The sequence below is a fragment of the Sinocyclocheilus rhinocerous genome, unplaced genomic scaffold, assembly GCF_001515625.1.
Source record: "Sinocyclocheilus rhinocerous isolate Xijiao unplaced genomic scaffold, SAMN03320098_v1.1 scaffold2264, whole genome shotgun sequence".
Lineage (NCBI taxonomy): Eukaryota > Metazoa > Chordata > Actinopteri > Cypriniformes > Cyprinidae > Sinocyclocheilus > Sinocyclocheilus rhinocerous.
The window spans coordinates 344870-358698 of record NW_015665058.1 but is presented as its reverse complement, the minus strand read 5'-3'; the positions used below and the strand labels follow the sequence as shown (position 1 = coordinate 358698).

General features: G+C 40.0%; 1 protein-coding gene across 1 annotated transcript in view; it reads right to left on the bottom strand.

Moving 5' to 3' along the window:
- Positions 1-13829, bottom strand: part of LOC107731100 (piezo-type mechanosensitive ion channel component 2) — a 173300-nt gene that overhangs the window by 90685 nt on the left and 68786 nt on the right. The window contains 5 exon segments of the mRNA XM_016542086.1: positions 177-381; positions 1925-2125; positions 3756-3902; positions 4983-5159; positions 5275-5438. Of these exon segments, the coding sequence (XP_016397572.1) occupies positions 177-381; positions 1925-2125; positions 3756-3902; positions 4983-5159; positions 5275-5438 (894 nt within the window).

Below are 13829 nucleotides of genomic sequence, written 5' to 3'. Positions count from 1 at the left end.
ATTGTAAGTTTGTTTGTGTGTAAATTAACTCTCTACTTATTAAATGCTTCAGTATGCACTATAGACCTATAATTAAATGTGTCAATTTCTTACAAGTCAAAACAATAAACAGAAAATGCACTTTACATTAGCAGTGATTACTAGAACTTTGCAGCAGTAAATGTTGAGTTACTGACCAATGCAGAGCGCTGGTGGTAGGCCAATGCACAGCAGGTATTGCAGCACCATGAAACTTGCAATGAAGCAGCAGTATTTTAGCCACACTTCTCCTATGGCCTTTCTACGACGTTGTGCCAGAACAGCCATTAGCGCAAAAGAGTGCAGAAGTGCACAGACATCCATCCGCTGGCCAATGACATTTACTGCTACCACAAAACACACCTGATACAGAAAAGAGAGTGGAAAATGTAGCACATTCATTTCAAAGGTGATGCTAGTTTGAAAACGTATCACCATCTGATTTGCATTCTCAGCAAAAGCTCAAACACAAAATAATGATCTTTAAAAAAGCATCATATGACCCCTTTAAAAAATGCAAAAAAAAATTGTGGTAATGCTTCATAGAGTATAGAGTAACACAGCACTGTTTTAATAGTTCTTATAATTTTATGTTTTTGCCATTTTTATTTTAATTTAACAATAGTGAACAGAAACAAAAGTAATGCTGGTTTCAACTACATGTTAAAAAAATACATAGATGTTAATGTAATGGCATATACAGATTTTCAAGATTTAAAATTTGTTTTTGTTTTTTTTAGAATTAAGTCCTATCTTTCTTTAGAAGCAAGAAGGGGATCGGTAGCTTTTACTTTCTTGTTAGAGTTGGATTATTATGATATTATCTATATTCAGGCGCCTAAGCATTGTTTACAGGTTTCGTAATCTGTTTATCATGGAGCATTAAAGGTGCAGTAGGAGATCTTGGAAAATGCGAACTTTAGCCTGATCGCACTGAAAGCGAACGTCCCACCCTCCCTGCAATCGCCGTCCAAAGCCATGCCCCCTGAACGCATTTATGCTCACAGACCAGAATACCAGAGACAACATTACTACAATAGGCTACATCAGCGGTTCCTCATTTCTTGATCCTACACCTTCCACAGAATATATAAATACAGACAAATACATTTAGACCACTTAACTTAATGCTTGCTATCGGGATGTGAAGAGACTTTCAACCAGCATAATAAAAAAAAATTCTGAAGACAATCACCTATTGCACCTTTAAGGTTTATTGCTAATTCAAAAGCCCTTACCCATCATTGTCTGCTGTACTCTCGGGCTGAATGGCCCACATTATCATCACAGACTCAAGCACTGGCACATATTTATATATAAAATTAGGACCCACTTTATATTAAGTGGCCTTAACAAAAAGTGTTTTGCAATACAATATCAACACAATAAGTACATTGTACTTCATTTTTGATGTAAGTACATAGTAGTTAAGGCCACTTAATATAAAGTGGGGCCTAAAATGATTCTGGGTTTGCTTCTCTCTTATTTAGCACTATATCACTCAAAAATGTGCAAAGAATTCTTCGTTCACAAGATTATTATCTTTTAAATATCCAGAAAGTCTGTACAAATAGGTAAAAGGGCATTTAGTTATGCTATTTCATTTGATTGGAACCAGTGATAAGGTAAATTATGCTTAAAAGAGTTGGTTTCTCTAATGAATGTAAGTATATTTTAAATGATTTGGTTAGGATTTACCCAATTATAATTGTTTTGATTGAAATGTGTACATTTTCTGTATATGTGAATTAATGTATATGTTTTACTTTTAAATGTTTTCATGTTTAACTAAGTATGCTGCCTGTCTTTGCCAGAAACCTCTTGTAAAATAATTTTAAAATTTCATGAGCTTAATTTCCTGGTAAAAATAAATAAATAAATAAAAAAGTATACCAACTTCGCTCACCTCCAGACCAAACTTGTAGAAGAAGTAGTTAGCAAAATATTTGAGGGAGGCCATAATGCCGTGGTCTAGATGCTGGTGTGTCACACCCTGAAATATGGTGCTGCTGTGTGTTGCTTTAAGGCCATTTTGAAGACGGTGATGGAGCTGGTGCCGATGGACAGTCACATCAAACACAAGGAGGCCTAAAATTAACAGGTGATTCTACCCACATGGAATCACCAATAAACAAACAAACAAACAAATAAATAGATAGATAGATACCCCAGTCAAACACACCTGAACCAGATAATTGAAGTGTGCAGGGTTAAGGATGGAATACACTACACCAGGGATTTTCAAACCTGTCCTAGGCTACGTCCACACGAAGCCAGAGCTTTCCCTATCTGATCTTTTTTTCCCCCTCGTCTCAAGAAATATCTGCGTCCACACGAAACCACAAAACCGACACAAAACGATGTAGTATACATGCCAGACCAGTATGTGGCGCTGTAATTCTGCCACAGAGATACACTAAAAACGGAGAAGAAGACTTGGACTATGCGCATAAACCTTGTGCGCTGTATACAAACGAACATGGAACAATACATTTATTAATCTGTGTTAATGTTAGTTAATAAAAAGACAATCGTTCAGTGTTTGTTCATGTTTTTGTTGCTGTTACGTGATGTAGCGGTGTCTGACTAGGATCGAGATGTGGGCTGATGACGTCATCGTTTCAAAAAATATACAGATTCGCTGTCCACACGAAAACGCAAGGGTGGCGTTTTCAGATTTATCCACTCTGGGACCCAGTTTCAAAAAATAACGGTTTCACTCTCCCAAAACGCCGGATCCGTGTGGACGAAATGCCTATACGATACAAAATGTATGCGTATACAGCTAAACGCGTCTCCGTGTGGACGGGGCCCTAGAGGACCCCCAGCACTGCACATTTTGTATATCTCCCTCATCTAACACACCTGATTCCATTCATCAGCTCGTTAGTAGACTGCAAGACCTGAATTGGGTGTGTCTTATAAGGGAGACATACAAAATGTGCAGTGCTGGTGGTCCTCCAGGACAGGTTTGAAAACATCTGCACTACTGTACATGACAAACACTAGGCATCATACACTTGCTGACTTTGTAAATGGTCACAGTAGAAAGATTGTCCATCATATTATACACTACCAGGAGAATTATACACTACCAGACCTTCAAGCTGTTTTGATCACAAGAAACTCATGCAGAAACAAATGCCTTGTTGCTAGGACACACATGACAAATAAAAACAATATAAGTCTTCTAAAATCGGCTTAAAATATCAAACATGTTTGATGTCCTCCAACTGGATGGAATAATAGTCTAAGCTTAAAAAAAAAAAGATTGTAAATCAGTGCAATAATCTGGGCAAAAGTTGTATAGTGTATTCCAGACTTTACATGAAAATTACAGGCAAGTGTTCTGTAGCAGGTTTGGAACTGCTAGCAAGGTAGAGCAGTGGTTCCCAACCACATTCACGTAGGCCCCCCAACACTGCACATTTTTCATGATTCCTTTGACACACCAATTTCAGGTCTTAGAGTCCCTATAAATGTGCTGATGAGTGGAATAGGGTGTGTTTGATTTAAGGAGACATGCAAAATGTGCAGTGTTTTGGGTACTCAAAATACTTGGGTATTCAAAACAAAGAAATGTGATCATAATTACATATTAATATAACTGCCTATTAAGTTTTGTATACATTTCAAAAATTCAGCTAATTACTTACAGAGCTTTAAATGGTTTAGGTCCTCAGTACCTAAGTGAGCTAATATCACATTATAGCCCATAAAAATACTTAGCAGAATACCCAGAGACAGGGTAGGATGGAATCCTCACACTTCCTCAGTCCGCCAACCCACATTGCTGGATCTACTGGTGCCAAATACAGAACTGAATTCCTCAACAGCTCTGCTTTGTTATCACCGATCCAACTCTCATTAGATGATGACAGGCCCTTTGGAGACATCAATTTGGACATTTAAAAGAATAAAATGTTTTTATGTATCATATATTGTTTAACCATTCACCTTTTGGCAACATTAAAAATTTTAAATAATGTGCATCTCTATCTATCTAATGTCAAACAACTAGCCAGAAACACCTAAAATCATGCCACCAACATACTAGAACATGCTAACCACACGTGGATACCTACTAAGGTTTGATATTGTTCATTTGATATGGTTCCTTGAGTTCTAATGGGATCTGAGGTAATCTAATGAGGTCTCTGATGTGGACTAATGAGGTCTGTGTGAGAACTCTAGTCGGATCTGAGAGGTAAGACCATGCCATGTGGTTTTTTAGCGAGGACTTTGTTAAAAAAATATAAACTATGTTACATTCACTTTATTGTCAGCTCAGCTCCTAGAGGGCCACAGTCCTACAGAGTTCAGTTCCAACCCTGCTCCAACACTCATACCTGTAGTTTTCAAATAAGCCTGAAGGACTTGATATGCTGGTTCAGGTGCATTTAATTAAGGTTGAAGCTAAACTCCGCAGGGCTATGGCCCTCTGGGAACTGAGTTTGACACCCCTGATCTAATTTATGCCACGGCAAACCCTATTCATGTTTCTTTTGTAAACCTTTCTCACCTCTGCCAGGTTTGAGATTTAATCATCATTATTCTTTCATCATTATTAATTTGTTTTTATTCTCACATTACACTTGCCCAAATCCTTTTGATCCCAGTGTACATTTACTCACCTATTATCTAAAAAACAAAACAAAACAAATGTTTTCCTTTTAATGTATATATAAAAAATATGCAATGTGTATATAAAATTATGGCAGCACTTTATTTTACAGTCCTGTTCCCCATGTACATACTACATATTTATTAAAGTAATTTCAATAACTGTGTAATAACTAGGTACTAACCCTGAACCTAGCCCTAAACCTAACTATGTATTTACGTCATATTACCAGTACTTTCTTAAGTTAGTACATTATATGTACATGTAAGTGCACATACTGTAAAATAATGTACAACCAAAAGTATGTTTCTAAGGCAGCAGTCACATAAATAATACTTACAGCAGTGCAGTTTGAAGAATACTCAGATGGTTTGATAATTTTGAGCTGGTACATCATTTTACACACAACAATCACACAGGCCCAAACAGAAGACACATTGAAAGCCAAAGGCCGCAGTCTTGAGTACGGCAGAGCAAATGTCCACAGCACCAAAAACAACAAGTTCATCAGCGATACCTGAAATATATGCACATAAGAGTGTGTAAACCTGCAACATTGTATAGGTTCTAGTTGAGGGTGACTCTGCATCCAGGTACTGTATGTGTCGGCTGTACACTGGTTTATGTCTCACCTCCTGCACGCATACCCAGATGATGCCTGTAGAGACTAGTTTGAAGCTGTGGAGCTCCAGTATTCTCCAGCACAGCTCCTGAACTCTCCATAACCACAGAACAGCTTGCAGGGTCAACTCATGCACCCTGTCCATCACCACCAGCCACTGGTTCACTGCGGGCACTGCAATACATGCACATATTCTAATTATATCAAGATATTGAATTAAATAAAATTTTGAGAGCGTGCAATATGGATTTTTTTTCTTGTTCAATTTATTTAAAATAAGCTACAGCATCAAGAAGTCAAACTTGTGGGTGTCTACATGATGACTGTGATGTATAGAGCTTTATTCAATGAGCATTAGCTATGTTTTGTCAGTTCTGTGAGAGATCACTTCAAATATGCTCATTCCATACATCATATTTAGTTTAAAAATGTTATATTTAGCATGCTTATTCATGTTATTGTTGGCTAGTTGTCATGGAACGGTGGCTGTATTAAAGCACATGACGATGGAGTGAACAGAAAACAGTCTTTAGTAAGCAAAATAACACACGAGATCTCTGGAGATGTCACAGATGCACAACCACATAAACATAAACATAGACGAGATCAGACAAAGGAACTAAGGAAACTCAGGGCTTAAATACACATGGAAAGTAATCAAGGAGAACAGAAACAGGTGTGGGACTAATTAGAAACCAAGGAGACTAACTAGGGCAAAACAGGACAGAACACAGAAACTCCAAAATAGAGCATAACCCTGACACTAGTAGATCATTGAGTAATTACAAAAGTAATTTACTTTGTAAATATAATGTTATTAGGGTTTACCTAATTCAGTTTACCTAAGGTTAACTTAAATTATTTAAGTTTGTTTCACAAAATATAATTTGTTTGAATGGGCTTGTCATACTTTATATGAACTTTAATTTTATCCAAGGGCATAGAATTTAGTATGGATGTTAAGGACATATCCCTATCAATGCCCAGCGAGTAATAGTCTGTAATTGCCACCCAATTGGCCCAGTGACGGTATGTAATAGTGTGGATGAAGGTTTCCTGCACGTTCTGTCTTTTCGATGCGCAAAGTACTTTTAATTACACTGTTATATATTCTTATGACCTTGAATTTAGGTTGGAATACCAATTAATCATTGGTCATGTATATAATAAATTATCTAGACATTTTATCATCCCATTTATCAATTGGTTAGGTGCACAAGATGGCATCGGTGAGCTTCGGCAGCGCGAGTGTGTGCATGCTTGCTTCCAGTATTTGCGACGTTCCCATTTACTGTTATGGGAAACTTAGCTGGATACGTATAATTAATGTTTTTCAAATTAAATAGCGGATAGTGGTATATCAAAGACAAGAGAAAACATCCTCCTTATATTATTGCGTACCTCTGAGAGGAAATTCGTCAAGATAATCATTATGTACATTTACATAATTGGTAAGGGAAAAATATATTTTGTGTGTATGTGAACGCACTATGAGTTCAAGGCAACTTTAGTTTCGTGAACAATACGGATTAGTGTATTTCATTCATTCACCGGACCCAAACATACGTAAGTTTCAAATACCACTGGCTCAATGAACATAAACAGTATAGTAATAATAGTAATGTAGACCTTAGTTGCATTTTAAGTAATATTATAAATCCTATAAACATAAGTAGAAGGTATTCATTGGATTTCTCTGGGATCTCACGTCACAAACTCACAAATCTTGGTCATTAGACAGGGGTAATTGACAAATACTATTTAGATAGTTGGCCATGCTTGCTCTTTTCTAAAAATAACTTTATTTACTTGATTACTTGATTTTTCAAATTTTACCAGTGTCCCAGCTCTCTGTTCCTGTGTTTGTTTCTGTTGTGTGTGGATTTTCTGCCTAGTTGTGTTGGACTATTTTTTTTATTTTGACGCTGACTGCTTTACTGGGTTGGATTATCTTTGTTCCTCTGCCCTCCAGCCCATTGCAGTCCCCTCACTACCAAGGCCTGCCAAAGACTTCTCCTGAACCACAAACATCTAACCACTCTGCTTTGCTTTTGTTTGCTGTTTATTTAAATAAACTGTGATTGTACTTGACCTTGGATCCTCGTCTTATTTATCCTGACACACTATGTCTAGTAAGAGGTCATGGACACGGCTATAGAAAAGCTGACCAACATTACTTTCTCTAATAGTAACTTTATATAATCATGCCAATATCAGAGGTTAAGGCTCACCCTTTTTAGACTGATCGAGCAAGATTCTGTTGTTGTAAACCGAATTTCCCATTTTAGTCTTGACAGTCTAAGTACATTTAAATCCCAAATAAAATTCGGCTCTGAGGAGCAGTAGCTCTTCATGCATGAATGGGTTATTGGGTCTCGTTGTTTCTACAGGTTCTCTTCAGATCTGGTTAAACGGGGCCCATGCTCACTATCGAGATAGAGAGCATAAGACTGCGTTCAGCTGCATCAGTTGACGGTCTCTCATTGGGCACTGCTAATCTAGACTGCCCCTTCTAACCTAGCGGTGCCTTCTGGTCGAGCTGAGAAGTGCTCACCTCACTGCGAGGGTTAGCTATGAGCCTATCTCTCCCAGTTTGTGCTTTGAGGGCCCACCTCAGCTTGAGAGCCGAGAGCGCTGCTCCCGAAAACTCCATATGCAACAATACCGAGTTGTTAGGCCCGTCCCTGTCACCTTCTTGGTCAGTTGCCTCTTTATTGGGACCCTGTTGTTCCCTGTTGAAATGTGTGATCCCATTTCTGATGTCTCATTTGCGGTCAATCTGCTCCCCGGACATGGCCGTGCTCCCCTCACTGAGGGAGGGTCTTTTATGAGCTCGCTGGTCTTGGGCAGATTATGTGAGTCCTCCTCTCTACTTGAGAGCTAGGTACTTTGCCCATGGGCTATTGATCGCTTCGATCGAGCTGGGTTCCTCTCTCTTTTTGCTAATGGTCGAGCCCTCCGCTCTGAACTCCGTGACAGCGACATCAGGCAGTTTGGCCGCTTGCTGCCTCCCTGACTAGTTGTTCCTATTTGGTCGAGCCTAGCAGTGTGCCCCTCACCTCAGAGGGTTGCCTTTGAGCATGCGGCTCCCAATTGAGCGTCTGAGGCTTCCTCTCATCAGGTCCTCCGCTCTTGGAGCTCCATTGAGCAGCCGCATCAGGTTGTTAGTGCTCCCCTCACTCTAGAGGGTTATCTATGAGCAATAGAAAATCAAGCATTTGTGTCCCCCTCTTGAGAGCTTGGTGCTACGCTCCTTCAAGTTATGTATGAGCGTAATGCTTCGGAGCCTGTCCTGTGACTATTATTGGTGAGTTGGCGATGCTCCCCTCATATGGAGGGTTTTTTCTATGAGGTACGCCATTTTTAATCCACATGCACTCTGAGTATGCGGACTCCCGCTGAATTAAGTAACTGCTCCCTGAGCATTCTAGAGTCACATAGGGTTTCTAAGGCTGTCTAAGAAACAGCCTCGGTGACCCCTTAGTAACGGTGTTACTAGCATCCATGTTATGGTAAGTGCACACGCCGAGATTCTGTGCACTTTCTAAAACCCACATTGTTGTAAGTGTGCACGCTAAGCATTCTGCACACTTTTCTCAAATCCTTTATGGTATAGGTTACGTGCTGCCAGCCTTGTTCCCTTTCTCTGAGTTGGCTTAGGCCCCGGTTTTCACCTTGGGCCCCACTCTACTTAGGTCCTTGGTAGCGAACACCCTGCTCAGGAAGGTATCGCCAAGGATACATGTCGAGTCAGTTCCTTTGGGCAAGCTCATGTAGAGTTGGCGGTAGCCCCCTGGGTGACAGGCCAGGGTCTAATTATTGTAAGAACCTAGATGCTTGGCTGTATCTCCTAAAAGGAATCTCTTTTGTTTCTGATTCCAAGCCTTCAAGCTCTGCCCTGGGTTCAGGCTTTCCAGCCCAGCCCTTAACAGGTAAGTTTTTTGGGGTATGCAGCTCAGGCCTTTGGCCGAAGGGGATAATGTCACTGACAGCCGTCAAGGCGTCCGTGGGCAACTCCCATAGCTTTGGTAGAGTTGGTACTTAGTGCTCGCCTTGGTGCTTGGCATGCACTCCCCTCAGCATGGCAGCGTGGGTATACCGTTCCCCATAGCGACCTCTAGAGGACGCAGTTCGAAGTTCCCTTGAAAGGGAACGTCTCAGGTTACGTATGTAACCCATGGTTCCCTGAGAAGGGAACAAGACACTGCGTCCTCTAGAAGCCTCGCCATGCTTCGGACGTGAGCTTCAGACGAAGAAGCGGATGACGCGTTCTTCCGGCGCCCTTTTATACTGTGGTCGCGCCGGTAATTGCGTCACTGGCTGTTGCCGGCCAATGTTATTGTCGTGTTTAGATGTATGCTTCAGACACCGAAGCATACATCTAAACAGGCTCAGAGATGTGCCTGTTATTATGGAAAGTATTTATGCCCCTAATTGGGATGATGAAAAGTTTATATCCAACTTTTTTTCATCTATTCCTGATATTGACAGAAAACATATTATCATAGGACGTGACTTTAATTTTGTACAGGACACTGTTATAGACAGAGATCCCTGAGCAAACCTTGTGTATTAACTAATTAAACCAGAACTTTGAATACCTTTGCTGGACAATTGGGGCTGTCTGATCCTTGGAGATCAAAATATCCAATGAATAGGGCCTACTAATTTTTCCCCTCATACATATTCACGATTTTTTGTATTATTATTAGACAACAGGCTGCTTTCAAACTTATCATGCTGTGAGTATCACAGCATTGTTATTTCGAATCACGCTCCCATCTCTGTTGACATTTATCTTTCCCAGTGCACACCATTTCCTAAACACTAGCGCTTCCCCTCTTTCTTTTTGGCTAGAGATGATTTTTAACAATTTTTGACTGAGCAAATAGCCCTATTTTTTTAAGCTAATGATATGCCAAGTATTAGCAGGGGGACTCTTTGAGAAAAACGTTTAAGTTGTATTACTTACAAGGCATGATAATTTCTAACTCCACTGGTATGAATAGGGCTGGCAAGCTTAAACTAGATTCGATACTAAAGGATCTACAATGTTTAGATTGTCAGTATGCTACTGATCCAAATAAAGACCTGTTTAAAGAGCGCCTTTGTCTGCAGACAGAATTTGACCATTAGACAACGAATAAGGCTGAGGCACATTTGCTTAAATTTAGGCAACATTTTTTTGAACTGGGGGACAAGGCAGGTAAATTATTGGCCCATCAAGCCAGAGTGTCAGCAGCATCAAAGTTGATTCCTGCAATAAGGTCACCACAGGGAGAGATTTCTTTAATGATCCATACAAAATTAATAGCATTTTCTTACAGTTTTATTCAGATATTTACACTTCGAAGCTTCCCATTTGCACTGACTGCGAAGAATGGCCCTTGGATAGGATCACCTTTCCTAATATTGATAGTGCTATTGCTAAGACTCTTGGTGATCCAATTTCTTAAGTGGTGGAAGCTATCAAACTTTTGTAAAATGGCAAGTCACCAGGCCCTGACGGGTTTACCACTGAATTTTATAAAATGTTTTCTGCATCTATGGCACCCGCACTACAGAACATGTTTAATGAGGCTTACTCTAAGGGTTCCCTACCTTGCACCCTGTCGTTAGCATCAATCACTTTGACTGCCAAGAAAGACAAAGATTGCCTATCGTGTAGCAGTTACAGACCCATTTAACTTTTGAATGTGGATTATAAAATTTTAACTAAAATGTTGTCTTTTGCTATAATCGAATGGGGATACATCTTTTGTGTAATGGAATGCTTTGGTTTTGATGATGGCTTTATTTCCAAATTAATGTACGTATCTCCACAGGCGTTTGTGGTAACTAATGGTGTGGTTTCACCTCCATTTTTGCTTCAGAGGGGCACTAGGCAGGGCTGTCCTCTGTCGCCTTTGCTTTTTGCCATTGAGCCCTTTGCTATTTGGCTTTGTGAGGATGTAAATTTTAAAGGTATCAATCTATCAAGCAAGGAGTATAAATTTTATTTCTGATCCAGAGTCTTCTGTTGCTATTATTTAGAATATTCTAAACCAGTCCAGTAACATTTCAGGGTATAAGCTTCACTTTCATAAAAGTGAGCTGGGCTAACCTCCCTCTTTCCCTGGCTAGACGTGAAGGGAAGTGACATGTGGCCAAGTATGGTGACCCATACTCGGAATTAGTGCTCTGCATTTATCCCATCCAAAGTGCACACACACAGCAGTGAACACACACACACACCATGAACACACACCCGGAGCAGTGGGCAGCCATTTTTTGCTGCGGCGAAGGAGCAGTTGGGGGTTCGGTGCCTTGCTCAAGGCACCTCAGTCGTGGTATTGAAGATGGGACAGAGCGCTGTACATTCACTCCCCACACCTACAATCCCTGCCGGTACGAGACTCGAACCCGCAACCTTTGGGTTACGAGTCCGACTCTCTAACCATAAGCCCATGACTTCCCCATAAATATAACGTATAAGGTATAAGCCTAATTAAATAAAAAATAAAGGAGGCCTTGCACTCCCACATTTCTTGCACAATTATTGGGCAATATCCAAAAAAAGTTATATTGGAGGAATAATTTGAATTCTGAACTCCCTTGTTGGGCCTACCTGGAACAATCCTCAGCGAGCCTCTCTTTGCACTCTGTTATCTGCTCTCAGCTACCATTACCTGCCAACATTAGTTCAAAATGAGTAGTATGGACTCGTCTACCCGTTCTCCTATTTTTAAAAATCTGTTTTTCACCATCTAATATGGATGAGGCATTCCGAATTTCGTTTGATAAGGGCATAAAGACCATAGATGATCTCTATGAAAATGGAATCTTCTCATCCTTTAATAATCTTTCCAAGTGATTTGACCTATCTAATTCCCACTAATTTCATTTCTATCAAGCCAGGCACTTTGTTCAAACATTATTCCCTTGTTTCCCGAATCGCCCCCCTGAATCCCTATTGGATGACATCTTAAAGCTTGAACCACACTCAAAACACTGTAATTCTGTAATTTATTACCTGATTCATAATACTAATCCAGACCCTCCAAGTCAGATTCGATGGGATTGGGAGAAGGACTTGAGTTATCTGATGAACACTGGGAACGTATTCTTGATCTCATTCATACATCATCAATATGTGCAAGACATAGCCTGATACAGTGTAAGATTTTACATTACAAAATATTCAAAATTCTGAAGGAAGTCTTTGACATAGATCTTGATCCAAATACACCTTTGGCCATTTTCAGTATGGCGGTTGATACTGACCTTTCAGTGACGGTTCAAAAGGCTATAGCCTTCACTACTTTGTTAGCGAGATGTCTCATCATTTTAAAATGGAAGCAAGCCTCACCCCCTACTTTTGATTCATGGCTGAAAGAGGTGTTTACTTGCATTAAATTGGAAAAAATTAGACTGTCACTCAATGGTTCTTTAAGGACCTTTCATAAACTGTGGCGCCCCTTTTAAGATTATCTGTTAGATAACTCTCTAGACACTTAAACTGAGCAACATTTTATTTTTTTTTATTTTTTTTACAGTTTAACATGCTATTCTTGTAAAAATAAATTTGCTCTATCTATCTATCTATCTATCTATCTTTTTATTATTATTTTTTTTTTTGTATGGGAAGTTTTTCTTAGGTAGGTGATTGAGGGATGTGCTTAGGGTATTAACAGTGCATTGTTGTCTGTGGATTTGATATTCAGTGCAGAAAATTCAATAAAAGAAATTTGAAATAAAATGTTATCAAAATTTTGTCTTGCTGCTTCAAAGAAAAAAAAATCTGGCAATGGGGTAAGAAAAATCTTCTTAATTGAAAGGGAAATTAGATTATTTTTCTTACCCCATGGGTAGATTTTTTTCTTGTTGTAAGCAAAAGAAAGCTAACAAATTTCAGAATCAGTAATTTTGCTTCTCAGGTAAATGCAGCTTGATTTTAAATTGTTTAGATATTTGTAATGGAAAACAAGACAAAAATACAAAGTAAGAGAATAATTTTTTGCAGTGTGTAATTCTGGAGGTGATCACAGTGCAGGATACAGAGAATGCTGAGTAAGGAAAAATGCAATGAAAGTTCAAAAATGTGTGGCTAAATAAATGTCATACATTGACGTTGTAAAGAAAGTAGGGCAACTAGTTTCTAAAAAAAAAACTTTAGTTCCCTTTCAGTCGGTCACTCTCGAGAACTCCGCACCGCGACGGACCTCGCGCTACGAGCGATGAAGGTTACGGCGCGGTCTCTGGGTCGTGCGATGCCCACTATGGTGGTCCAGAAACGCCATCTTTGGCTGTGTCTTGCCAACATGCGCGAGACGAACAAGACACGGTTCTTGAACGCCCCCGTGTCCCAGACCGGCCTTTTCGGCGACACAGTGGAGAACTTCACCCAGCAGTTCTCCGCTGCCCAAAAGCAGACTGAGGCCATCAGGTACATCCTGCTCCCGCGCAGCGTCCGCAGCAGCCTCCAGCCTCCTCTCGGTCAGTGGTACCCAAATACTCGACAAAAGAGCAAATTCTTCTATCTCTGGGTCCCCAGAGGGGACGGGGGGTTGTGGACGATCCAGTGCC